This window comes from Salvelinus fontinalis, chromosome 24 (genome assembly GCF_029448725.1).
Source record: "Salvelinus fontinalis isolate EN_2023a chromosome 24, ASM2944872v1, whole genome shotgun sequence".
NCBI lineage: Eukaryota > Metazoa > Chordata > Actinopteri > Salmoniformes > Salmonidae > Salvelinus > Salvelinus fontinalis.
This window is the reverse complement of record NC_074688.1, coordinates 43,633,368-43,660,095: the sequence shown is the minus strand read 5'-3', so window position 1 is coordinate 43,660,095 and position 26,728 is coordinate 43,633,368. Positions and strand designations below refer to the sequence as shown.

The following is a 26,728-nucleotide window of genomic DNA, read 5'->3' as shown; positions in this document are numbered from 1 at the left end:
AGAGACTGAGACACTAGCAACACCAGACAAGGAGGTAGAGACTGAGACACTAGCAACACCAGACAAGGAGGTAGAGACTGAGATACTAGCAACACCAGACAAGGAGATGGAGACTGAGACACTAGCAACACCAGACAAGGAGGTAGAGACTGAGATACTAGCAACACCAGACAAGGAGATGGAGACTGAGACACTAGCAACACCAGACAAGGAGATGGAGACTGAGACACTAGCAACACCAGACAAGGAGGTAGAGACTGAGATACTAGCAACACCAGACAAGGAGATGGAGACTGAGACACTAGCAACACCAGACAAGGAGATGGAGACTGAGACACTAGCAACATCAGACAAGGAGATGGAGACTGAGACACTAGCAACACCAGACAAGGAGCTGGAGACTGAGACACTAGCAACACCAGACAAGGAGATGGAGACTGAGACACGAGCAACACCAGACAAGGAGATGGAGACTGAGACACTAGCAACACCAGACAAGGAGATGGAGACTGAGACACTAGCAACATCAGACAAGGAGGTAGAGACTGAGACACTAGCAACACCAGACAAGGAGGTAGAGACTGAGATACTAGCAACACCAGACAAGGAGGTAGAGACTGAGATACTAGCAACACCAGACAAGGAGATGGAGATTGAGACACTAGCAACACCAGACAAGGAGGTAGAGACTGAGATACTAGCAACACTAGACAAGGAGCTGGAGACTGAGACACTAGCAACACCAGACAAGGAGATAGAGACTGAGACACTAGCAACACCAGACAAGGAGCTTGAGACTGAGACACTAGCAACACCAGACAAGGAGGTAGAGACTGAGATACTAGCAACACCAGACAAGGAGATGGAGACTGAGACACTAGCAACACCAGACAAGGAGATGGAGACTGAGACACTAGCAACACCAGACAAGGAGATGGAGACTGAGACACTAGTAACACCAGACAAGGAGATGGAGACTGAGACACTAGCAACACCAGACAAGGAGGTAGAGACTGAGACACTAGCAACACCTGACAAGGAGGTAGAGACTGAGATACTAGCAACACCAGACAAGGAGCTTGAGACTGAGACACTAGCAACACCAGACAAGGAAGTAGAGACTGAGACACTAGCAACACCAGACAAGGAGGTAGAGACTGAGATACTAGCAACACCAGACAAGGAGATGGAGATTGAGACACTAGCAACACCAGACAAGGAGGTAGAGACTGAGATACTAGCAACACCAGACAAGGTGGTAGAGACTGAGATACTAGCAACACCAGACAAGGAGGTAAAGACTGAGACACTAGCAACACCAGACAAGGAGATAGAGACTGAGACACTAGCAACACCAGACAAGGAGATGGAGACTGAGATACTAGCAACACCAGACAAGGAGATGGAGACTGAGACACTAGCAACACCAGACAAGGAGGTAGAGACTGAGATACTAGCAACACCAGACAAGGAGATGGAGACTGAGACACTAGCAACACCAGACAAGGAGATGGAGACTGAGACACTAGCAACATCAGACAAGGAGATGAAGACTGAGACACTAGCAACACCAGACAAGGAGATGGAGACTGAGACACTAGCAACACCAGACAAGGAGATGGAGACTGAGACACGAGCAACACCAGACAAGGAGATGGAGACTGAGACACTAGCAACACCAGACAATGAAATGGAGACTGAGACACTAGCAACATCAGACAAGGAGGTAGAGACTGAGACACTAGCAACACCAGACAAGGAGGTAGAGACTGAGATACTAGCAACACCAGACAAGGAGGTAGAGACTGAGATACTAGCAACACCAGACAAGGAGATGGAGATTGAGACACTAGCAACACCAGACAAGGAGGTAGAGACTGAGATACTAGCAACACTAGACAAGGAGCTGGAGACTGAGACACTAGCAACACCAGACAAGGAGATGGAGACTGAGACACTAGCAACACCAGACAAGGAGGTAGAGACTGAGACACTAGCAACACCATACAAGGAGGTAGAGACTGAGATACTAGCAACACCAGACAAGGAGCTTGAGACTGAGATACTAGCAACACCAGACAAGGAGATGGAGACTGAGACACTAGCAACACCAGACAAGGAGGTAGAGACTGAGACACTAGTAACACCAGACAAGGAGATGGAGACTGAGACACTAGCAACACCAGACAAGGAGGTAGAGACTGAGACACTAGCAACACCAGACAAGGAGCTTGAGACTGAGACACTAGCAACACCAGACAAGGAGGTAGAGACTGAGACACTAGCAACACCTGACAAGGAGGTAGAGACTGAGATACTAGCAACACCAGACAAGGAGCTTTTGACTGAGACACTAGCAACACCAGACAAGGAGGTAGAGACTGAGACACTAGCAACACCAGACAAGGAGGTAGAGACTGAGATACTAGCAACACCAGACAAGGAGATGGAGACTGACACTAGCAACAACAGACAAGGAGGTAGAGACTGAGACACTAGCAACACCAGACAAGGAGATGGAGACTGAGACACTAGCAACACCAGACAAGGAGGTAGAGACTGAGACACTAGCAACACCAGACAAGGAGGTAGAGACTGAGATACTAGCAACACCAGACAAGGAGGTAGAGACTAAGATACTAGCAACACCAGACAAGGAGCTTGAGACTGAGACACTAGCAACACCAGACAAGGAGGTAGAGACTGAGATACTAGCAACACCAGACAAGGAGATGGAGACTGAGACACTAGCAACACCAGACAAGGAGGTAAAGACTGAGACACTAGCAACACCAGACAAGGAGGTAAAGACTGAGACACTAGCAACACCAGACAAGGAGGTAAAGCCTGAGACACTAGCAACACTAGACAAGGAGGTAGAGACTGAGACACTAGCAACACTAGACAAGGAGATGGAGACTGAGACACGAGCAACACCAGACAAGGAGGTAGAGACTGAGACACGAGCAACACTAGACAAGGAGGTAAAGACTGAGACACTAGCAACACCAGACAAGGAGGTAGAGACTGAGACACTAGCAACACCAGACAAGGAGGTAGAGACTGGAATACTAGCAACACCAGACAAGGAGATGGAGACTGAGACACTAGCAACACCAGACAAGGAGGTAGAGACTGAGACACTAGCAACACCAGACAAGGAGGTAGAGACTGAGATACTAGCAACACCAGACAAGGAGCTTGAGACTGAGACACTAGCAACACCAGACAAGGAGGTAGAGACTGAGATACTAGCAACACCAGACAAGGAGATGGAGACTGAGACACTAGCAACACCAGACAAGGAGATAGAGACTGAGACACTAGCAACACCAGACAAGGAGATGGAGACTGAGACACTAGCAACACCAGACAAGGAGGTAGAGACTGAGATACTAGCAACACCAGACAATGAGATGGAGATTGAGACACTAGCAACACCAGACAAGGAGGTAGAGACTGAGATACTAGCAACACCAGACAAGGAGCTGGAGACTGAGACACTAGCAACACCAGACAAGGAGATGGAGACTGAGACACTAGCAACACCAGACAAGGAGATGGAGACTGAGACACTAGCAACACCAGACAAGGAGGTAGAGACTGAGACACTAGCAACACCAGACAAGGAGGTAGAGACTGAGATACTAGCAACACCAGACAAGGAGGTAGAGACTGAGATACTAGCAACACCAGACAAGGAGGTAGAGACTGAGATACTAGCAACACCAGACAAGGAGGTAGAGACTAAGATACTAGCAACACCAGACAAGGAGCTTGAGACTGAGACACTAGCAACACCAGACAAGGAGGTAGAGACTGAGATACTAGCAACACCAGACAAGGAGATGGAGACTGAGACACTAGCAACACCAGACAAGGAGGTAAAGACTGAGACACTAGCAACACCAGACAAGGAGGTAAAGACTGAGACACTAGCAACACCAGACAAGGAGGTAAAGCCTGAGACACTAGCAACACTAGACAAGGAGGTAGAGACTGAGACACTAGCAACACTAGACAAGGAGATGGAGACTGAGACACTAGCAACACCAGACAAGGAGATGGAGACTGAGACACTAGCAACACCAGACAAGGAGATGGAGACTGAGACACTAGCAACACCAGACAAGGAGGTAGAGACTGAGACACTAGCAACACCAGACAAGGAGGTAGAGACTGAGATACTAGCAACACCAGACAAGGAGGTAGAGACTGAGATACTAGCAACACCAGACAAGGAGATGGAGACTGACACTAGCAACACCAGACAAGGAGGTAGAGACTGAGACACTAGCAACACCAGACAAGGAGATGGAGACTGAGACACTAGCAACACCAGACAAGGAGGTAGAGACTGAGACACTAGCAACACCAGACAAGGAGGTAGAGACTGAGATACTAGCAACACCAGACAAGGAGGTAGAGACTAAGATACTAGCAACACCAGACAAGGAGCTTGAGACTGAGACACTAGCAACACCAGACAAGGAGGTAGAGACTGAGATACTAGCAACACCAGACAAGGAGATGGAGACTGAGACACTAGCAACACCAGACAAGGAGGTAAAGACTGAGACACTAGCAACACCAGACAAGGAGGTAAAGACTGAGACACTAGCAACACCAGACAAGGAGGTAAAGCCTGAGACACTAGCAACACTAGACAAGGAGGTAGAGACTGAGACACTAGCAACACTAGACAAGGAGATGGAGACTGAGACACGAGCAACACCAGACAAGGAGGTAGAGACTGAGACACGAGCAACACTAGACAAGGAGGTAAAGACTGAGACACTAGCAACACCAGACAAGGAGGTAGAGACTGAGACACTAGCAACACCAGACAAGGAGGTAGAGACTGGAATACTAGCAACACCAGACAAGGAGATGGAGACTGAGACACTAGCAACACCAGACAAGGAGGTAGAGACTGAGACACTAGCAACACCAGACAAGGAGGTAGAGACTGGAATACTAGCAACACCAGACAAGGAGATGGAGACTGAGACACTAGCAACACCAGACAAGGAGGTAGAGACTGAGACACTAGCAACACCAGACAAGGAGGTAGAGACTGAGATACTAGCAACACCAGACAAGGAGCTTGAGACTGAGACACTAGCAACACCAGACAAGGAGGTAGAGACTGAGATACTAGCAACACCAGACAAGGAGATGGAGACTGAGACACTAGCAACACCAGACAAGGAGATAGAGACTGAGACACTAGCAACACCAGACAAGGAGATGGAGACTGAGACACTAGCAACACCAGACAAGGAGGTAGAGACTGAGATACTAGCAACACCAGACAATGAGATGGAGATTGAGACACTAGCAACACCAGACAAGGAGGTAGAGACTGAGATACTAGCAACACCAGACAAGGAGCTGGAGACTGAGACACTAGCAACACCAGACAAGGAGATGGAGACTGAGACACTAGCAACACCAGACAAGGAGATGGAGACTGAGACACTAGCAACACCAGACAAGGAGGTAGAGACTGAGACACTAGCAACACCAGACAAGGAGGTAGAGACTGAGATACTAGCAACACCAGACAAGGAGGTAGAGACTGAGATACTAGCAACACCAGACAAGGAGATGGAGACTGACACTAGCAACACCAGACAAGGAGGTAGAGACTGAGACACTAGCAACACCAGACAAGGAGATGGAGACTAAGACACTAGCAACACCAGACAAGGAGATAGAGACTGAGACACTAGCAACACCAGACAAGGAGGTAGAGACTGAGATACTAGCAACACCAGACAAGGAGGTAGAGACTAAGATACTAGCAACACCAGACAAGGAGCTTGAGACTGAGACACTAGCAACACCAGACAAGGAGGTAGAGACTGAGATACTAGCAACACCAGACAAGGAGATGGAGACTGAGACACTAGCAACACCAGACAAGGAGGTAAAGACTGAGACACTAGCAACACCAGACAAGGAGGTAAAGACTGAGACACTAGCAACACCAGACAAGGAGGTAAAGCCTGAGACACTAGCAACACTAGACAAGGAGGTAGAGACTGAGACACTAGCAACACTAGACAAGGAGATGGAGACTGAGACACGAGCAACACCAGACAAGGAGGTAGAGACTGAGACACGAGCAACACTAGACAAGGAGGTAAAGACTGAGACACTAGCAACACCAGACAAGGAGGTAGAGACTGAGACACTAGCAACACCAGACAAGGAGGTAGAGACTGGAATACTAGCAACACCAGACAAGGAGATGGAGACTGAGACACTAGCAACACCAGACAAGGAGGTAGAGACTGAGACACTAGCAACACCAGACAAGGAGGTAGAGACTGAGATACTAGCAACACCAGACAAGGAGCTTGAGACTGAGACACTAGCAACACCAGACAAGGAGGTAGAGACTGAGATACTAGCAACACCAGACAAGGAGATGGAGACTGAGACACTAGCAACACCAGACAAGGAGATAGAGACTGAGACACTAGCAACACCAGACAAGGAGATGGAGACTGAGACACTAGCAACACCAGACAAGGAGGTAGAGACTGAGATACTAGCAACACCAGACAATGAGATGGAGATTGAGACACTAGCAACACCAGACAAGGAGGTAGAGACTGAGATACTAGCAACACCAGACAAGGAGCTGGAGACTGAGACACTAGCAACACCAGACAAGGAGATGGAGACTGAGACACTAGCAACACCAGACAAGGAGATGGAGACTGAGACACTAGCAACACCAGACAAGGAGGTAGAGACTGAGACACTAGCAACACCAGACAAGGAGGTAGAGACTGAGATACTAGCAACACCAGACAAGGAGGTAGAGACTGAGATACTAGCAACACCAGACAAGGAGATGGAGACTGAGACACTAGCAACACCAGACAAGGAGGTAGAGACTGAGACACTAGCAACACCAGACAAGGAGATGGAGACTGAGATACTAGCAACACCAGACAAGGAGGTAGAGACTGAGATACTAGCAACACCAGACCAGGAGGTAGAGACTGAGACACTAGCAACACCAGACAAGGAGATGGAGACTGAGACACGAGCAACACCAGACAAGGAGATGGAGACTGAGACACTAGCAACACCAGACAAGGAGGTAGAGACTGAGACACAAGCAACACCAGACAAGGAGGTAGAGACTGAGACACTAGCAACACCAGACAAGGAGATGGAGACTGAGACACGAGCAACACCAGACAAGGAGATAGAGACTGAGACACTAGCAACACTAGACAAGGAGATGGAGACTGAGACACTAGCAACACCAGACAAGGAGATGGAGACTGAGACACTAGCAACACCAGACAAGGAGTTGGAGACTGAGACACTAGCAACACCAGACAAGGAGTTGGAGACTGAGACACTAGCAACACCAGACAAGGAGTTAAAGACTGAGACACTAGCAACACCAGACAAGGAGGTAAAGACTGAGACACTAGCAACACCAGACAAGGAGGTAAAGACTGAGACACTAGCAACACCAGACAAGGAGGTAGAGAATGAGACACTAGCAACACCAGACAAGTAGGTAGAGACTGAGACACTAGCAACACCAGACAAGGAGGTAAAGACTGAGACACTAGCAACACCAGACAAGGAGGTAAAGACTGAGACACTAGCAACACCAGACAAGGAGGTAAAGACTGAGACACTAGCAACACCAGACAAGGAGGTAGAGACTGAGACACTAGCAACACCAGACAAGGAGGTAAAGACTGAGACACTAGCAACACCAGACAAGGAGGTAAAGACTGAGACACGAGCAACACCAGACAAGGAGGTAGAGACTGAGACACTAGCAACACTAGACAAGGAGGTAGAGACTGAGACACTAGCAACACCAGACAAGGAGTTGGAGACTGAGACACGAGCAACACCAGACAAGGAGATGGAGACTGAGACACTAGCAACACCAGACAAGGAGATGGAGACTGAGACACTAGCAACACCAGACAAGGAGATGGAGACTGAAACACTAGCAACACCAGACAAGGAGCTGGAGACAGACACTAGCAACACTAGACAAGGAGGTGGAGACTGCCAACCAGATTAGGAGTGTGTGTGTGTGTGTGTGTGTGTGTGTGTGTGTGTGTGTGTGTGTGTGTGTGTGTGTGTGTGTGTGTGTGTGTGTGTGTGTGTGTGTGTGTGTACGCAATATGATTTGGAATGCATTGTATTTCCAGAGAGCTGCCCTCTGACCTTTGCCCTCATTCCCAAGCGTCAGAGTTAATACAACACCGTTTAGTTCCCACCACCACACTCTGTCTACATGGCTTATAGTCTAACATGACTACTGTCTATGAAAAGGGCCGGAAGAAAAGGGGATTTGTTTGTGCCCTGTGATTGTGAGAGGTGTCGTCGTGACACAGCTATCGTCTGTATCAGAGGACCTTCATTTCCCTACATTGCTCTGCCCTTAGAGAGATAATAGTATGTTCATTCAGGGCCCTCCTTGTGTTCTGTAAAGACTTGCTTCCCAGTGTGTGAGCAACAGGACATGCGATGCCCATGTGTATCCCCTTACGTGTAAAGCTGTGTGCCTTTCTAAGCAACCATTGAAGAGCTAAAACTAGGTTACCCATATTGGGGAAGGCTTTGAAAATAGATGCCAGATTTGAAATAGAGTCAGGTTTACTGTCGAGACCCAGTTTTTCTAAAGTGATATGATCGGATTTTGACAATAGGATAGGGTTAAATGTTGGAATTGGGATTTTTCTAAACTGAAAAATTGGATTCTGATCCTCCGGATAGGGATAAGGATTTGGTAATCCAATCTAACCTTAAATCAGGATTGTATGTCATTTTTGCGTTTTTCTAAAGTCTAAGGTATTGATTAAGATAGTTTTTCAGGATTATCTTGATCCCACTGGAAGGGTGGATTTAGAAAGTTGAAAGGCACTACAACCAAGAAATGTCAATGTAACTAAAATGAAAACCAAAGGTTCATTATGTTAAATTGTGGTATAGGCATGTGGTCAGTATACAGTTGAAGTCAGAAGTTTACGTACACCTTAGCCAAATACATTTAAACTCAGTTTTTCACAATTCCTGACATTTAATCCTAGTAAAAACTCCCTGTTTTAGGTCAGTTAGGATCACCACTTCATTTTAAGAATGTGAAATGTCAGAACAATAGTAGAGAGAATGATTTATTTCAGCTTTTATTTCTTTCATCACATTCCCAGTGGGTCAGAAGTTTACATACACTCAATTAGTATTTGATAGCATTGCCTTTAAATTGTTTAACTTAGGTCAAACGTGGCAGTTAGCCTTCCACAAGCTTCCCACAATAAGTTGGGTGAATTTTGGCCGATTCCTCCTGCCAGAGCTGGTGTAACTGAGTCAGGTTTGTAGGCCTCTTTGCTTGCACACGCTTTTTCAGTTCTGCCCACAAATTTTCTATAGGATTGAGGTCAGGGCTTTGTGATGGCCATGCCAATACCTTGACTTTGTTGTCCTTAAGCCATTTTCCCACAACTTTGGAAGTATGCTTGGGGTCATTGTCCATTTGGAACCAAGCTTTAACTTCCTGACTGTTGTCTTGAGATGTTGCTTCAATATGTCCACATAAGTTTTCCTGCTTCATGAAGCCATCTATTTTGTAAAGTGCACCAGTCCCTCCTGCAGCAAAGCACCCCCACAACATGATGCTACCAGCCCCGTGCTTCACGGTTGGGATGGTGTTCTTCGGCTTGCAAGCCTCCCACTTTTTCTTCCAAACATAATGATGGTCATTATGGCCAAACAGTTCCATTTTTGTTTCATCAGACCAGAGGACATTTATCCAAAAAGTACGATATTTGTCCCCATGTGCAGTTGCAAACCGTAGTCTGGCTTCTAAAGCCATGACATAATTTTCTGGAATTTTCCAAGCTGTTTAAAGGCACAGTCAACTTAGTGTATGAAACTTCTGACCCACTGGAATTGTGATACAGTGAATTATAAGTGAAATAATCTGTCTGTAAACAATTGTTGGAAAATGACTTGTGTCATGTACAAAGTAGATTTCCTAACCGACTTGCCAAAACTATAGTTTGTTAACAAGAAATTTGTGGAGTGGTTGAAAAACAAGTTTTAATGACTCCAACCTAAGTGTATGTAAACTTCCGACTTCAACTGTATGTGGTCAGCATAGGCATGTGGTCAGTATAGACACCCTGGTTCAAATCCAGGCTGTATCACAACCGGCCGTGATTGGGAGTCCCATAGGGCGGTGCACAATTGGCCCAGCGTTGTCCAGGTTAGGCCGTCATTGTAAATAAGAATTTGTTCTTAACTGACTTGCCTAGTTAAATAAAGGTAAAGAAATGTGTAGATGTAGTACCACAACCTGACCAGTAGATGGCAAGGCGTAGCCCTGTTCAAAGCACTGAAAATCTATCCAGATTCTTTGATCTTGATATTGTGGCATCTGGATCAGAATTATCGTATCAGATTATTTCCCCCCCAAAAAACAGGCTCAACAGAAATTAAAAGGCTGGATAGCAAATAAAAGGATGACAGAATCCGGATAATTATGAAAAACTGGGCCCTGGTGTCTCCTCTGGTCATGAAAAATTGGGCCCTGGTGTCTCCTCTGGTCATGAAAAATTGGGCCCTGGTGTCTCCTCTGGTCATGAAAAACTGGGCCCTGGTGTCTCCTCTGGTCATGAAAAACTGGGCCCTGGTGTCTCCTCTAGTCATGAAAAACTGGGCCCTGGTGTCTCCTCTAGTCATGAAAAACTGGGCCCTGGTGTCTCCTCTGGTCATGAAAAACTGGGCCCTGGTGTCTCCTCTGGTCATGAAAAACTGGGCCCTGGTGTCTCCTCTAGTCATGAAAAACTGGGCCCTGGTGTCTCCTCTAGTCATGAAAAACTGGGCCCTGGTGTCTCCTCTGGTCATGAAAAACTGGGCCCTGGTGTCTCCTCTGGTCATGAAAAACTGGGCCCTGGTGTCTCCTCTGGTCATGAAAAACTGGGCCCTGGTGTCTCCTCTGGTCATGAAAAACTGGGCCCTGGTGTCTCCTCTGGTCATGAAAAACTGGGCCCTGGTGTCTCCTCTGGTCATGAAAAACTGGGCCCTGGTGTCTCCTCTAGTCATGAAAAACTGGGCCCTGGTGTCTCCTCTGGTCATGAAAAACTGGGCCCTGGTGTCTCCTCTGGTCATGAAAAACTGGGCCCTTGTGTCTCTTCTGGTCATCCAAAATATCAGTTCATGTATTGTTGTAAGGACCCTTGAAAACACTTATTCAAGAAAAAATCTAAAAGGCACAGCCCAGATACCTGCATCTGTCTCTCTGTGTGTCTCTCTCTCTCTGTGTCTCTCTCTCTCTGTGTGTGTCTCTCTCTCTCACCCTCTTTCTGTGGTGTGGCATTCTCCTCGTCTCCTCCCTCCTTCTCAGCAGTGCAGTTGTATCCTTTCTTCTTGAGGATGTTACAGATGAGGATCCCCAGGAGCCCCATCACACAGAAGATTGGCACCAGGGCGAACACTGCATACTCTGTACTCTTCTCCTCCGAGCTTCGCACTGCCGTACCGTTCACTGGCAGGCCGCCACTGCCCGTCGCACCCTTACCCACCGTACGCACCACACGCACGTGGGTAGATTGGGCAGGGGGGGCTGGGGAGAGATAGGGGGAGATAAAGCGGAGTGAGAAAGTGAGAGAATATGGCCCTGTTAAAACCATTATTCCACCAGTGGAAACATAATAGCTTCAGCTATCTGTTGGTGTGATATTGATTGTACTCACCTGTCACACAGGCCAGGGTGGAGGCTGTCCTCATAGCAGTGGGGTGGAACCTGGTGGCACCAACACAGGCACATATTAATATCACAACAGAACAATACCATGTTATCATAGCAGTGTATTCATTTCATGGTCATTTAGCAGACGCTCTTATCCAGACAAACTTACAATTGCTGCATTCATCTTAATTGTAGCTAGGTGAGACAACCACATATCACAGTCCTAGTAAGTAAAACTTTTCCAACTGACCATATTTAAAGGTCAACAGTCTATTTCTGTAGAGAGGGGTGGACCTGGTCGGAGGGTAGAGACATGCTAACCGGGCTATACAATGACTGGTCAGGATACAAGCATTTCTCTGCACCCGCAAATAACATCAGCTAAACACATGCATGTGACCAATACCATTTGGTTTGATTTGATACTTCAGTGCTACAGTTAGGTAGCTGGGCTGGTGTCTACACATGGAGACTAAATGAAGATGTAGGACTGCAGTAATAGACCCGTTTACTAAGCAGGGCCACACAGAGAGAGAGATATTATTGTGTTGCAGTATTGTTTTACAGCAGAAGAATCATTCAACCGTTTAGCCTGTCTCTAACGTGGCTTATGAAGAAAAACATATGCTTGTTGGTACTTGTTGGTACTTGTTGGACTTGTTTGGTGAATATTGAGATACAAAGGGAGAGGGTAGAGATTGTCTTGTATGTGGATACATACCCAGACAGACAGTCTCCGCAGACTGCATCAGAGTGTGATGTACCAGCGGTCACAACCTTTTTCTTGAGGACCCCGCAGGAGGAATGTGGGCGGCATTGATCAGAGTCATAGCCGTCCGAAAAAGTACCAGCTGGACAAGATTGGCATTGTATCGCCTCGCCTGGCCTCTCGACCTGCCCGCAAGCCTGGCAGGAGAACACATCTTCACATCTCAGAACAGAGTAGATGAACCACTGTAATTACACACATACACTTCAGTCACAAGTGGTTCTGTGTTCAATACAATGTTCCAAAATAACTAACACTGCTGTTTTGGACAGGAACTAAGATATATTACCTATTTTTCGGTTTCATATGTACACATTTTCATATGAAACCGATTTTTTAAATATATATATATACACAGTTGAAGTCGGAAGTTTACATATACCTTAGCCAATTACATTTAAACTCAGTTTTTCACAATTCCTGACATTTAATCCGAGTAAAAAATCCCTGTTTTAGGTCAGTTAGGATCACCACTTTATTTTAAGAAAGTCAAATGTCAGAATAATAGTAGAGAGAATTATTTATTTAATCTTTGATTTATTTCATCACATTCCCAGTAGGTCAGAAGTTTTCATACACTCAATTAGTATTTGGTAGCATTGCCTTTAAATTGTTTAACTTGGGCCAAACGTTTCGGGTAGCTTTCCACAAGCTTCCCACAATAAGTTGGGTGAATTTTGGCCGATTACTCCTGACAGAGCTGGTGTAACTGAGTCAGGTTTGTGGGCCTCCTTGCTCGCACATGCTTTTACAGTTCTGCCCACAAATCTTCTATAGGATTGAGGTCAGGGCCTTGTGATGGCCACTCCATTACCTTGACTTTGTTGTCCTTAAGCCATTTTGCCACAACTTTGGAAGTAGGCTTGGGGTCATTGTCCATTTGGAAGACCCATTTGCGATGGGCTTTAATTTGCTTTAACTTCCTGACTGTCTTGAGATGTTGCTTCAATATATCCACATAATTTTCCTCCTCATGATGCCATCTATTTTGTGAAGTGCACCAGTCCCTCCTGCAGCAAAGCACCCAATAACATGATGCTGCCACCCCCGTGCTTCACGGTTGGGATGGTGTTCTTCGGCTGGCATCCCACTTTTTCCTCCAAACATAACGATAGTCATTACAGTTATATTTTTGTTCCATCAGACCAGGGGACTTTTCTCCAAAAAGTACGATCTTTGTCGCCATGTGCGGTTGCAAACCGTAGTCTGGCTTTTATATGGCGGTTTTGGAGCAGTGGCTTCTTCCTTGCTGAGCGGCCTTTCAGGTTATCTTCTTCAGGCTGCAGGGTGAATATTGAAAAAACTGGAAAATATGTGCACATTTTCAAACGGCCTCTTAAGAAATTTTTTATTTTACAATATGCATATATTTACTACTGTTGGATAGATAACAGTCTATAGTTTCTAAAAAGGTTTGAATTATTTCTCTAAGTAGAACAGAAATATTTTTACAGACATTTTTCCAGCCGAATTGAGATTTCCAAAATGCGATGTGTCTCTTTAAGACCTTGTCTATAAAAGGTCATTACACTTAGGACCGTAGAAACACGTCATACGCCTTCATCAGGGTGTAATGCGGAAGTGAGAATTGAAAGGAGTCGAATATCTCGTCCATGGACTGAATACCACACCTTCTTGTGAGACCTGCGCAGTTAAAAAAAAATTCCGGGCGCGAAGCAGAATTTGGTCTCGGCTACTGGAAGAAGGTCGATAACGGTGAATATGATCTCTGACTTCGATATTATTTGATACATGTCACAAAATCATCCTAAAGTATGTTTTTTCAATATACTTTAATTATATTATTGCAATTTATTCTGGACTTTAGACGTGATGTTTTGGAAGAATGTTTTGAAGACAGAAAGTTTAGCGCCGCATAGCCGTGGTGCTTGCTAACCAAAGAGGGAAATATTTCGTTCTGGAACCCAACTAAAGACTGTACTGGACATTGGACCCCGTTACAACATTCTGATGGAATATCAACAAAGATAAGGACCCAATTTGGGATGCTTTTTCATATATCTGTCGAACTGTTGTATGCTAACTGTGCTAACTGTGCTAGGCTAGCGCTTCACTAGAATCAATGCTGCCTTATGCTAGCTTATGTTGTTAGCTAATATAACGATATATTGTGTTTTCGCTGCAAAACACTTCAAAAATCGGAAATATTGGCTCTATTCACACGATATCTGTCTTTCATTAGCTATCCACCATATGTTTTTCTGAAATGTTTTATGAGGTGTAATTAGTAGTCGACGTTGGTGTCTGTATTTTCTCTGGCTACTCCCGTCTGGATTCAGACTGTAGCTATGTGGTAGCATTTATGGTAGCATCAATGTAAAACTGATTTATAGCTAAAATATGCACTTTTTATGAACAAAACATAGATTTATTGTGTAACATGTTATATGACTGTCATCTGAGGTAGTTTTTTCTGGGTTCTTTAGGTTGGTTTTAGTTTATTTCGGTTGGCTTGTACATGCTACTTGAATCATAATTCATACATCATAATCATATTCATACGTGTCTGTCCACTTTTGTATTTGGTGGTGAGCTAACATAAATATATGTGGTGTTTTCTCTGTAAAACATTTAAAAAATCGGACATGTTGGCTGGATTGACAAGATGTTTATCTTTCAAATGCTGTATTGGACTTGTTAATGTGTGAAAGTTAAATATTAAAAAAAAATAGATTTTGAATTTCGCGCCCTGCAGCTGTTGTCATTTTCGTTCCGACATCGGGTTTGCAGCCCAAACAGGTTATGTCGATATAGGACTCGTTTTACTGTGCATATAGATACTTTTGTACCTGTTTCCTCCAGCATCTTCACAAGGTCCTTTGCTGTTGTTCTGGGACTGATTTGCACTTTTTGCACCAAAGTAAGCTCATCTCTAGGAGACAGAACGTATCTCCTTCCTGAGCAGTATGACGGCTGCGTGGTCCCATGGTGTTTATACTTGCGTACTATTGTTTGTACAGATGAACGTGGTAACTTCAGGCGTTTGGAAATTGCTCCCAAGGATGAACCAGACTTGTGGAGGTCTACAATTTTTTTTCTGAGGTCTTGGCTGATTTCCTTTGATTTTCCCATGACGTCAAACAAAGAGTCACTGAGTCTGAAGGTAGGCCTTGAAATACACCACAGGTGCACTTACAATTGACTCAAATGATGTCAATTAGCCTAGCAGAAGCTTCTAAAGCCATGACATTATTTTCTGGAATTTTCCAAGCTGTTTAAAGGCACAGTCAACTTAGTGTATGATACTTCTGACCCACTGGAATTGTGATACAGTGAATTATAAGTGAAATAATCTGTCTGTAAACAATTGTTGGAAAGATTACTTGTGTCATGCACAAAGTAGATGTCCTAACTGACTTGCCAAAACTATAGTTTGTTATCTGTTGAGGACAGGGGGCGCTGTTTTCACTTTGGGGGAAAATCGTGCCCAATTTAAACGGCCTCGTACTCAATTCTTGCTCGTACAATATGCATATCATTATTACTATTGGATAGAAAACACTCTCTAGTTTTTAAAACCGTTTGAATTATATCTGTGAGTAAAACAGAACTCCTTTTGCAGCAAACTTCCTGACAGGAAGTGGAAAATCTGAAATCGATGCACTCTTCTAGGGGCTGCCTATTAAAGTCCTTGATATTTATTAGTTTAGATGCACTTCATACGTCTTCCACTAGATGTCGACAAGCAGTGAGAGAAGAAATTGAGTGTGTAACTTGATCTGGGCTCGAATTATAGCTCTTGGCATGACGTGTCACCAGTTTCCTGTTTTCTGGAGAGCGCGAGAAGGGACCTGGATTTGCCTTCTGATAAGCTGTCGACTAATATCTCCGGCTTTGATTTTATTTGATACATGTGACAATATCATCGTAAAGTATGTTTTTTCAATATAGTTTAATCAGATTATTGAAATTTTTTCGGGAGTTTTGCCGTGTTCCGTTCTCTGAGTTTGTTGACGATGGAGAGATTCGCGCCACTTGGCAAGTGTGCTTGCTAAATCGAGAGGGAAAAAGGCCGTTCTAAATCCAAACAACGATTGTTCCCGACAAAGGACCCCTTGTACAACATTCTGATGAAAGATCAGCAAAAGTAGGACCCATTTTATGATGCTATTTCATATATCTGTTGAACATGTTGTACTAGTCGTTTGCGCCCAGCTTTTGGGTACTCTCTCGCTATACCTAAGCTGGATGTCGTAATGAAGTTATTTTTAGAATTCTAACACGGCGATTGCATTAAGAACTAGTGTATCTATCATTTCCTATACAACATGTATTTTTTATGTTTATGAATAGTTATTGGGTCAGAATGTGTGTGTCAGAAAGTGTGTCAGAAAAATATCCGGACGTTGTGGGAAAAAGATGCTACGTTAGCACAATGTATAACCACTGATTTCAGCTCTAAATATGCACATTTTCGAACAAAACATAAGTGTATGTATAACCTGATGTTATAGGACTGTCATCTGATGAAGCTTATCAAGGTTAGTCAAAAATTATATATCTTGCTGGTTTATTCGCTATCGCTAACGTGCCTATTGCTATCGCTAACGTGCCTTGATGAATGAATGCGGTAGTGTGGTAGGCTATTGTAGTAAGCTAATATAATTCTATATTGCGTTTTCGCTGTAAAACACTTAAAAAAATCGGAAATATTGGCTGGATTCACAAGATGTTTGTCTTTAATTTGCTGTACACCATCGATTTTTCAGAAATGTTTTATAATGAGTATTTAGGTATTTGAAGTTGGTGTCTGTAATTATTCTGGCTGCTTTCTGTGCAATTTCTGATTGTAGCTGCAATGTAAACTATGATTTATACCTGAAATATGCACATTTTTCGAACAAAACATAGATTTATTGAATAACATGTTATAAGACTGTCATCTGATGAAGTTGTTTGTTGGTTAGTTTGGTTGGTTCTTGGTTAGTTAGGTTGGCTTTGTGCATGCTACCTGTGCTGTGAAAAATGTCTGTCCTTTTTTGTATTTGGTGGTGAGCTAACATAAATATATGTGGTGTTTTCGCTGTAAAACATTTAAAAAATCGGACATGTTGACTGGATTCACAAGATGTGTATCTTTCATTTGCTGTATTGGACTTGTTAATGTGTGAAAGTTAAATATTTCTAAAAAATATCTTTTGAATTTCGCGCTCTGCCTTTTCAGTGGAATGTGGGAGGAGTTCCGCTGGCGGAACGCCAGAGCCAGACAGGTTAACAAGAAATTTGTGGAGTGGTTGAAAAACAAGTTTTAATGACTCCAACCGAAGTGTATGTGAACTTCGGACTTCAACTGTATATATATTAGGCATGTATCAACAAATTAACAAAAACATAGTACAGATGTGGGATCTTAATTTGACCAGTACTGTCGTGGCAAAACAATCCTGCAGCAACAGTATTTTAACGTTTAGTCCATGATGTTGCTTCATTGGTGGTTAGACTATTAGCTGGACAAAGGAACACCACATGAAAAGTGGAATACTGTCAATATAACCATGTGTTAACGTGGGTTTTCAGTGAATTTATGTTAATCCCAAAGCTCATCGGTACTTCCTACCCTGCAGGAACATTCTCAGCAACAAAAGAGTATTCAAATGAAGATCCTCCATCTGCATATTGGTCGTATCTAAAATAAGACCCACTGGGAACACACTGGTTGAATCAACGTTGTTTCACCGTCATTTCAATGAAACTACGTTGAACCAACGTGGAATAGACGTTGAATTGACATCCATTCCCAGTGCGGAGATACACATAACTTCCATGTAGCAAGAAGGAGGAGAAAGTGGAGAGAGGTAGAGAAAGTGGAGAGAGGTAGAGGTGGCCTCTGTTGACAGAGGGATCGATGGTGGTAATGTAGTGGAAGAGAGGGTGTGGGGGTTGGCCTGTATATTGACAAGTACGTTATAAGAAGACATTTAGGATGACAGGGTAATGAGAGGTGAGTTAGGATGACAGGGTGATGAGAGGTGAGTTAGGATGACAGGGTAATGAGAGGTGAGTTAGGATGACAGGGTAATGAGAGGTGAGTTAGGATGACAGGGTAATGAGAGGTGAGTTAGGATGACAGGGTAATGAGAGGTGAGTTAGGATGACAGGGTAATGAGAGGTGAGTTAGGATGACAGGGTAATGAGAGGTGAGTTAGGATGACAGGGTAATGAGAGGTGAGTTAGGATGACAGGGTTATGAGAGGTGAGTTAGGATGACAGGGTAATGAGAGGTGAGTTAGGATGACAGGGTAATGAGAGGTGAGTTAGGATGACAGGGTAATGAGAGGTGAGTTAGGATGACAGGGTAATGAGAGGGGAGTTAGGATGACAGGGTAATGAGAGGTGAGTTAGGATGACAGGGTAATGAGAGGTGAGTTAGGATGACAGGGTAATGAGAGGTGAGTTATGATGACAGGGTAATGAGAAGTGAGTTAGGATGACAGGGTAATGAGAGGTGAGTTAGGATGACAGGGTAATGAGAGGTGAGTTAGGATGACAGGGTAATGAGAGGTGAGTTAGGATGACAGGGTAATGAGAGGTGAGTTAGGATGACACGGTAATGAGAGGTGAGTTAGGATGACAGGGTAATGAGAGGTGAGTTATGATGAGAGGTGAGTTATGATGACAGGGTAATGAGAGGTGAGTTAGGTTAGTTCGGGATCTTCTGTCCTACCTTGATTGGCTCTTGGCCACTGGGGCACTCCAGACACACACACCCCTCCCCCCACCGACACTGCACGGCTACAGTCCCTTCAGTGCCAAACACCTGGAATACACACATACACACATACACACAAACACAGATCAGTGACACAAATAATTAGACACGCACACACACACACAGATCAGTGACAAATAATTAGACACACACACACAAAGATACATACTGTGAGAAGGACAAGAGCTGAGCAGCAAAGGTGGTTCCTCATCGTCCAGATATTCTTCTATGAACATATGATCTAGAACAGAGAGGATCATGGGACAAAGGGTGAGCTATAGTCAGGGAGTAAATCGAATGCATAATCAAAACGTTTGGTTTTGCCTGAAGAGATAGACCTCTGACTAAAGCATGATTCAACATGTGTCAGGGGGCTAGGGTCAATCTGTTATATCTGTTGTAAATTCTCCTGTCGTATCCGGTGTCCTGTGTGAATTTAACTTCTCTAGGGTAGGGGGCAGCATTTTCACGTTTGGATGAAAAGCATACCCAAATTCAACTGCCAGCTACTCATCCCCAGAAGATAAGATATGCATATTATTAGTAGATTTGGATAGAAAACACTCAGAAGTTTCTAAAACTGCTTGAATCATGTCTGTGAGTATAACAGAACTTATTTAGCAGGCGAAACCCCGAGGACAAACCATTCATATTTTTTCTTTTTTGAGGTCACTCTTTTCAATGAGTTTTCATTGGGAAAACAGATTTCTAAGCGAATTGCTTGCAGTTCCTACGGCTTCCACTGGATGTCAACAGTCCTGAGAAATTGGTTGAGGTTATTCCTTTGTGTAATGAAGAAATACGGCCATCTTGAAGTCGAGTCACTCTAGGTGTCCTGTTTGATTGAAGCGCATGACCAGAAGGCATGCTACATTTGGTTTTAATCCTGTATTGAACACAGATCATCCCGTCTTCAATTTTAGCGATTATTAACGTTAAAAAATACCTAAAGTTGTATTACAAAAGTAGTTTGACATTTTTTGGCAAAGTTTACAGGTAACCTTTGAGATATTTTGTCGTCACGTTTGAGCAAGTTGGAACCCGTGTTTTTCTGGATCAAACGCGCCAAATAAATGGACATTTTGGATGTATATCGACGGAATTAATCGAACAAAAGGACCATTTGTGATGTTTATGGGACATATTGGAGTGCCAACAACAGAAAGTCGTCAAAGGTAAGGCATGAATTATATTTTTATTTCTGCGTTTTGTGTCGCGCCTGCAAGGTTGAAATATGCGTATCTCTCTTTGTTTACAATGTTGCTATACTCAGATAATAGAATCGTATGCTTTCGCCGAAAAGCCTATTCGAATTCTGACATGTTGACTGGATTCACAACCAGTGTAGCTTTAATTTGGTGTCTTTCATGTGTGATTTAATGAAAGTTTGATTTTATAGTAATTAATTTGAATATGGCGCTCTGCATTTTGTCTGGCTTTTTGCCAAGTGAGACAGTAGCGTCCCGCCTAAACTCAGATTTTTGGATATAAATATGAACTTTACCGAACAAAAAATACATGTATTGTGTAACATGAAGTCCTATGAGTGTCATCTGATGAAGATCATCAAAGGTTAGTGATTCATTTTATCTCTATTTCTGCTTTTTGTTACTGCTCTCTTTGGCTGGAAAAATGGCAGTCTTTTTCTGTGACTTGGCTCATACCTAACATATTCGTTTGGTGTGCTTTCGTCGTAAAACCTTTTTGAAATCGTACACTTTGGCTGGATTTACAACAAGTGTATCTTTAAAATTCTGTAAAATACTTCTATGTTTGAGGAATTTAAATTATGGGATTTCTGTTGTTTTGAATGAGGCGCCCTGCAGTTTCACTGGCTGTTGACGAGGTGGGACGCTACCATCCCACATACCCTAGAAAAGTTTAGTATGCTCCCTCTAATTCTCTCTCTCTCCCTCCCCTCCCGGAGGACCGGAGCCCTAGGACCATGCCTCAGAACTACCTGGCCTGATGACTCCTTACTGTCCCCAGTCTACCTGGTCATGCTGCTGCTCCAGTTTCAACTGTTCTGCCTGCGGTATGGAACACTGACCTGTTCACGGGACGTGCTACCTGTCCCAGACCTGCTGTTTTCGACTCTCTCTCTCTCTACCGCACCTGCTGTCTCAAACTTTGATGGCTCGGCTATGGAAAGCCAACTGACATTTACTCCTGAGGTGCTGACCTGTTGCACCCTCTACAACCACTGTGATTATTATTATTATTTGACCCTGCTAGTCATCTATGAACATTTGAACATCTTGGCCATGTTCTGTTATAATCTCCACCCAGCACAGCCAAAAGAGGACTGGCCACCCCTCAGAGCCTGGTTCCTCTCTTGGTTTCTTCCTAGGTTACTGCCTTTCTAGGGAGACTTTCCTAGCTACCGTGCTTCTACATCTGCATTACTTGCTGTTTACAGTAATAACCCAACATAACACACTCCTGAATCATTACAGCAATAACCTGATATAACACACTCCTGAATCATTACAGTAACAACCCAACATAACACACTTCTGAATCATTACAGTAATAACCTGATATAACACACTCCTGAATCATTACAGTAACAACCTGATATAACACACTCCTGAATCATTACAGTAACAACCTGATATAACACACTCCTGAATCATTACAGTAATAACCTGATATAACACACTCCTGAATCATTACAGTAACAACCCAACATAACACACTCCTGAATCATTACAGTAATAACCTGATATAACACACTCCTGAATCATTACAGTAACAACCCAACATAACACACTCCTGAATCATTACAGTAATAACTTGATATAACACACTCCTGAATCATTACAGTAACAACCCAACATAACACACTTCTGAATCATTACAGTAATAACTTGATATAACACACTCCTGAATCATTACAGTAACAACCTGATATAACACACTCCTGAATCATTACAGTAATAACCTGATATAACACACTCCTGAATCATTACAGTAACAACCCAACATAACACACTTCTGAATCATTACAGTAATAACTTGATATAACACACTCCTGAATCATTACAGTAACAACCCAACATAACACACTCCTGAATCATTACAGTAATAACCTGATATAACACACTCCTGAATCATTACAGTAACAACCTGATATAACACACTCCTGAATCATTACAGTAACAACCCAACATAACACACTCCTGAATCATTACAGTAACAACCCAACATAACACACTCCTGAATCATTACAGTAATAACCTGATATAACACACTCCTGAATCATTACAGTAACAACCTGATATAACACACTCCTGAATCATTACAGTAACAACCCAACATAACACACTCCTGAATCATTACAGTAATAACCTGATATAACACACTCCTGAATCATTACAGTAATAACCCAACATAACACACTTCTGAATCATTACAGTAATAACTTGATATAACACACTCCTGAATCATTACAGTAACAACCCAACATAACACACTCCTGAATCATTACAGTAATAACCTGATATAACACACTCCTGAATCATTACAGTAATAACCCGACATAATAAATACTGTCACAGCAATGACTGAGAGACAGGTACAGGCTGGTAGTATTTAGAGGTAACAAATAGTATTTAGAGGTAACAGCCAGTGCTCATGGACAGTGGACACAGGTCAGACAGTGACACAAAGGGATATTCTGAGGTGACAGCAGAGCCACAGATAGATAGTTTGGTCATGGAGAAGAATACATCATATAATTACAGTTGAAGTCGGAAGTTTACATACACTTAGGTTGGATACATTAAAACTCCCTTTTCAACCACTCCACAAATTTCTTGTTAAACTATAGTTTTGGCAAGTCGGTTAGGACATCTACTTTGTGCATGGCACAAGTAATTTTTCCAACAATTGTTTACAGACAGATTATTTCACTTATAATTCACTGTATCACAATTCCAGTGGGTCAGAAGTTTACATACACTAAGTTGACTGTGCCTTTAAACAGCTTGGAAAATGATGTCATGGCTTTAGAAGCTTCTGATAGGCCAATTGACATCATTTGAGTCAATTGGAGGTGTACCTATGGATGTATTTCAAGGCCTACCTTCAAACTCAGTGACTCTTTGTTTGACATCATGGGAAAATCAAAAGAAATCAGGAAAGACCTCCACAAATCTGGTTCAGCCTTGGGAGCAATTTCCAAACGCCTGAAGGTATCACGTTCATCTGTACAAACAATAGTACGCAAGTATAAACACCATGGGACCACGCAGCCAACATACCGCTCAGGAAGGAGACACGTTCTGTCTCCTAGAGATGAACAATGACCCCAAGCATACTTCCAAAGTTGTGGCAAAATGACGTAAGGACAACAAAGTCAAGGTATTGGAGTGGCCATCACAAAGCCCTGACCTCAATCCTATAGAAAATGTATACGGAGCGATACGGAGATATACGACGTGTACGGAGATATACGACGCGTACGGAGCTATACGGAGCGATACTGTGCTATACGGAGCTATACGGAGCGATACGGAGCTATACGGAGCGATACGGCGCTTTACAGAGCGATACGGCGCTATACGGAGCGATACGGCGCTTTACAGAGCGATACGGCGCTATACGGAGCTATACGGCGCTATACGGAGCGATACGGCGCTATACGGAGCGATACGGCGCTATACGGAGCGATACGGCGCTTTACAGAGCGATACGGCGCTATACGGAGCGATACGGCGCTATACGGAGCGATACGGCGCTATACGGAGCGATACGGCGCTATACGGAGCGATACGGCGCTATACGGAGCGATACGGCGCTATACGGAGCTATACGGCGCTATACGGAGCTATACGGCGCTATACGGAGCTATACGGCGCTATACGGAGCTATACGGCGCTATACGGAGCGATACGGCGCTATACGGAGCTATACGAAGTGATACGGAGCTATACAGCGCTATACGGAGCTATACGGAGCGATACGGCGCTATACGGAGCGATACGGAGCGATACGGCGCTATACGGAGCGATATGGCGCTATACGGAGCTATACGGAGCATTCGGCGCTATACGGAGCTATACGGAGCGATACGGCGCTATACGAAGCGATACGGCGCTATACGGAGCGATACGGCGCTATACGGAGCGATACGGAGCTATACGGAGCTATACGAAGCGATACGGAGCGATACGGCGCTATACGGAGCTATACGAAGTGATACGGAGCTATACAGCGCTATACGGAGCTATAAGGCGCTATACGGAGCGATACGGAGCGATACGGCGCTATACGGAGCGATATGGCGCTATACGGAGCTATACGGAGCATTCGGCGCTATACGGAGCTATACGGAGCGATACGGCGCTATACGGCGCTATACGGAGCGATACGGCGCTATACGGAGCGATACGGAGCTATACGGAGCTATACGGAGCTATACGAAGCGATACGGAGCTATACGGAGCGATACGGCGCTATACGGAGCTATACGGAGCTATACGAAGCGATACGGAGCTTTACGGAGCGATACGCCGCTATACAGCGCTATACGGAGCTATACAGCGCTATACGGAGCTATACGGCGCGATACGGAGCTATACGAAGTGATACGGAGCTATACGGAGCTATACAGCGCTATACGGAGCTATACGGCGCTATACGGAGCTATACGGCGCGATACGGAGCTATACAGCGCTATACGGAGCAATATGGAGCGATACGGAGCTATAGAGCGCTATACGAAGTGATACGGAGCTATACAGCGTTATACGGAGCATTACGGCACGATACGGAGCTATACGGCGCGATACGGAGCTATACGAAGTGATACGGAGCTATAGAGCGCTATACGGAGCTATACGAAGTGATACGGAGCTATACGGAGCGATACGGCGCTATACAGAGCCCTCTGCATTGTGGTACAGAGCTCAATTTGGCCTCTGCATGCCTCTGGAGGCTCCGTCACACCATCCATATGGAGCCTCCGACCACATTTTCGGATCAAGCATAAATAGGCTTAAAACTAGACATCAGGAGAGATGTTTCCATGGAAAAGAGAGTGAGCCGTTAAACTCTCCTAACCTAAAATGCCCCATTCCCTCCTTCCCTCTCTCTGCAACGCTCTCTCTCCCTCCTTCCCTCACCCTCCCCCCTTCCTTCCCTGTGCTGTCCCACTGAGACAAAGTGTAAAGTTGTCCAGCAGCTAAATAAAGGAACATTACAATTTCAGAGGATTCCTCTCCTCTCTGTGGTCAATAAAACTGCCCCTAAAACACAGTATTAAACAGAGATGAGAGAAAATAGAGAGGAGCGAGAGAAAGAGAGAGAAAGATGGAGGGAGAAACAGAGAGAAAGAGATGGAGGGAGAAAGAGAGAGAAAGAGGAGAGTGAGAAAGAGAGAGAGGCATAGGGAGAAAGAGGGAGAAAGAGAAAAAGAGAGAGAGAAAGAGAGAGAGAGAGAAAGAGAGAGAGAGAGAGAGAGAGAGAGAGAGTAGGCAAACTCACCCCAGACTGGCAGTGGACTTGGACTTAGTTGCTCTAGCAACAGACTGAGGATGCTACGGATGATGCTACAATGCTGAGTCAAGGAAATACATACACTGTCTGGGTCTCTCTCTTTCTACCAGACACACACACACACTGTTCTCTCAGTATGGCAGAGGAGTCCGTGATACATGCAAAGGGAACGTGCACACACCTTACACTGCCTAGTCCTACAGAGCACTCAGAGCAGCACACACACACACTCTCTCTCGAACACACACACATACATGTACATACACACTTAGTATTCTCTCTCTTAGGCTAGGCTGGCTGCAGTGTACCTGTGACTGAATAACTGTCATCACTTATACTGTACCTCTCACCAGCCACACCCCTTCCTGCTCACTGGCCCTGCCCCTATACACACTCCACCGCCCTCTGCTCAAGTATATACACACACACGCATGCATAGACACACACATATGCATGCACAGTGATTAGACAGGGTAAAGTATTGGTTATGACCACTGACACTAACTAATATGTTTTGCTGTGTGGTCTGGGGTCAACATCACACTGTCCAGTACTGGGCTCACCTTAAACACACACACACACACACACACACACACACACACACACACACACACACACACACACACACACACACACACACACACACACACACACCAAATCACCAGGTGTGTGTGTGTGTGTATGTCTTTGTATGCTATCCCTTACTGCCCTACACAGTTCTACTAAACAGTTTAATATGTACATCTGCCCTACTAAACAGTTTAATATGTACATCTGCCCTACATAGTTCTACTAAACAGTTTAATATTTACATCTGCCCTACATAGTTCTACTAAACAGTTTAATATGTACATCTGCCCTACATAGTTCTACTAAACAGTTTAATATTTACATCTGCCCTACATAGTCCTACTAAACAGTTTAATATTTACATCTGCCCTACATAGTTCTACTAAACAGTTTAATATGTACATCTGCC

The 26,728-nt window shown here is 44.2% G+C and overlaps 1 protein-coding gene across 2 annotated transcripts in view; it reads right to left on the bottom strand.

Annotated features, from left to right (window-relative positions):
• LOC129822461 (tumor necrosis factor receptor superfamily member 19L-like) overlaps window positions 1-26,728 on the bottom strand; it is an 87,759-nt gene that overhangs the window by 34,063 nt on the left and 26,968 nt on the right. The window contains exons 2-6 of one of the 2 annotated variants that reach the window (XM_055880755.1): window positions 19,418-19,489; window positions 19,204-19,296; window positions 12,471-12,703; window positions 11,754-11,803; window positions 11,357-11,623 (exon numbers count right to left, since the gene is read on the bottom strand). In XM_055880755.1, coding sequence (XP_055736730.1) covers window positions 11,357-11,623; window positions 11,754-11,803; window positions 12,471-12,703; window positions 19,204-19,296; window positions 19,418-19,459 — 685 coding nt within the window. In that variant the 5' untranslated portion in view covers window positions 19,460-19,489. The remainder of the gene's footprint in view (window positions 1-11,356; window positions 11,624-11,753; window positions 11,804-12,470; window positions 12,704-19,203; window positions 19,297-19,417; window positions 19,490-26,728) is intronic. The other variant, XM_055880756.1, reaches the window with a different exon arrangement.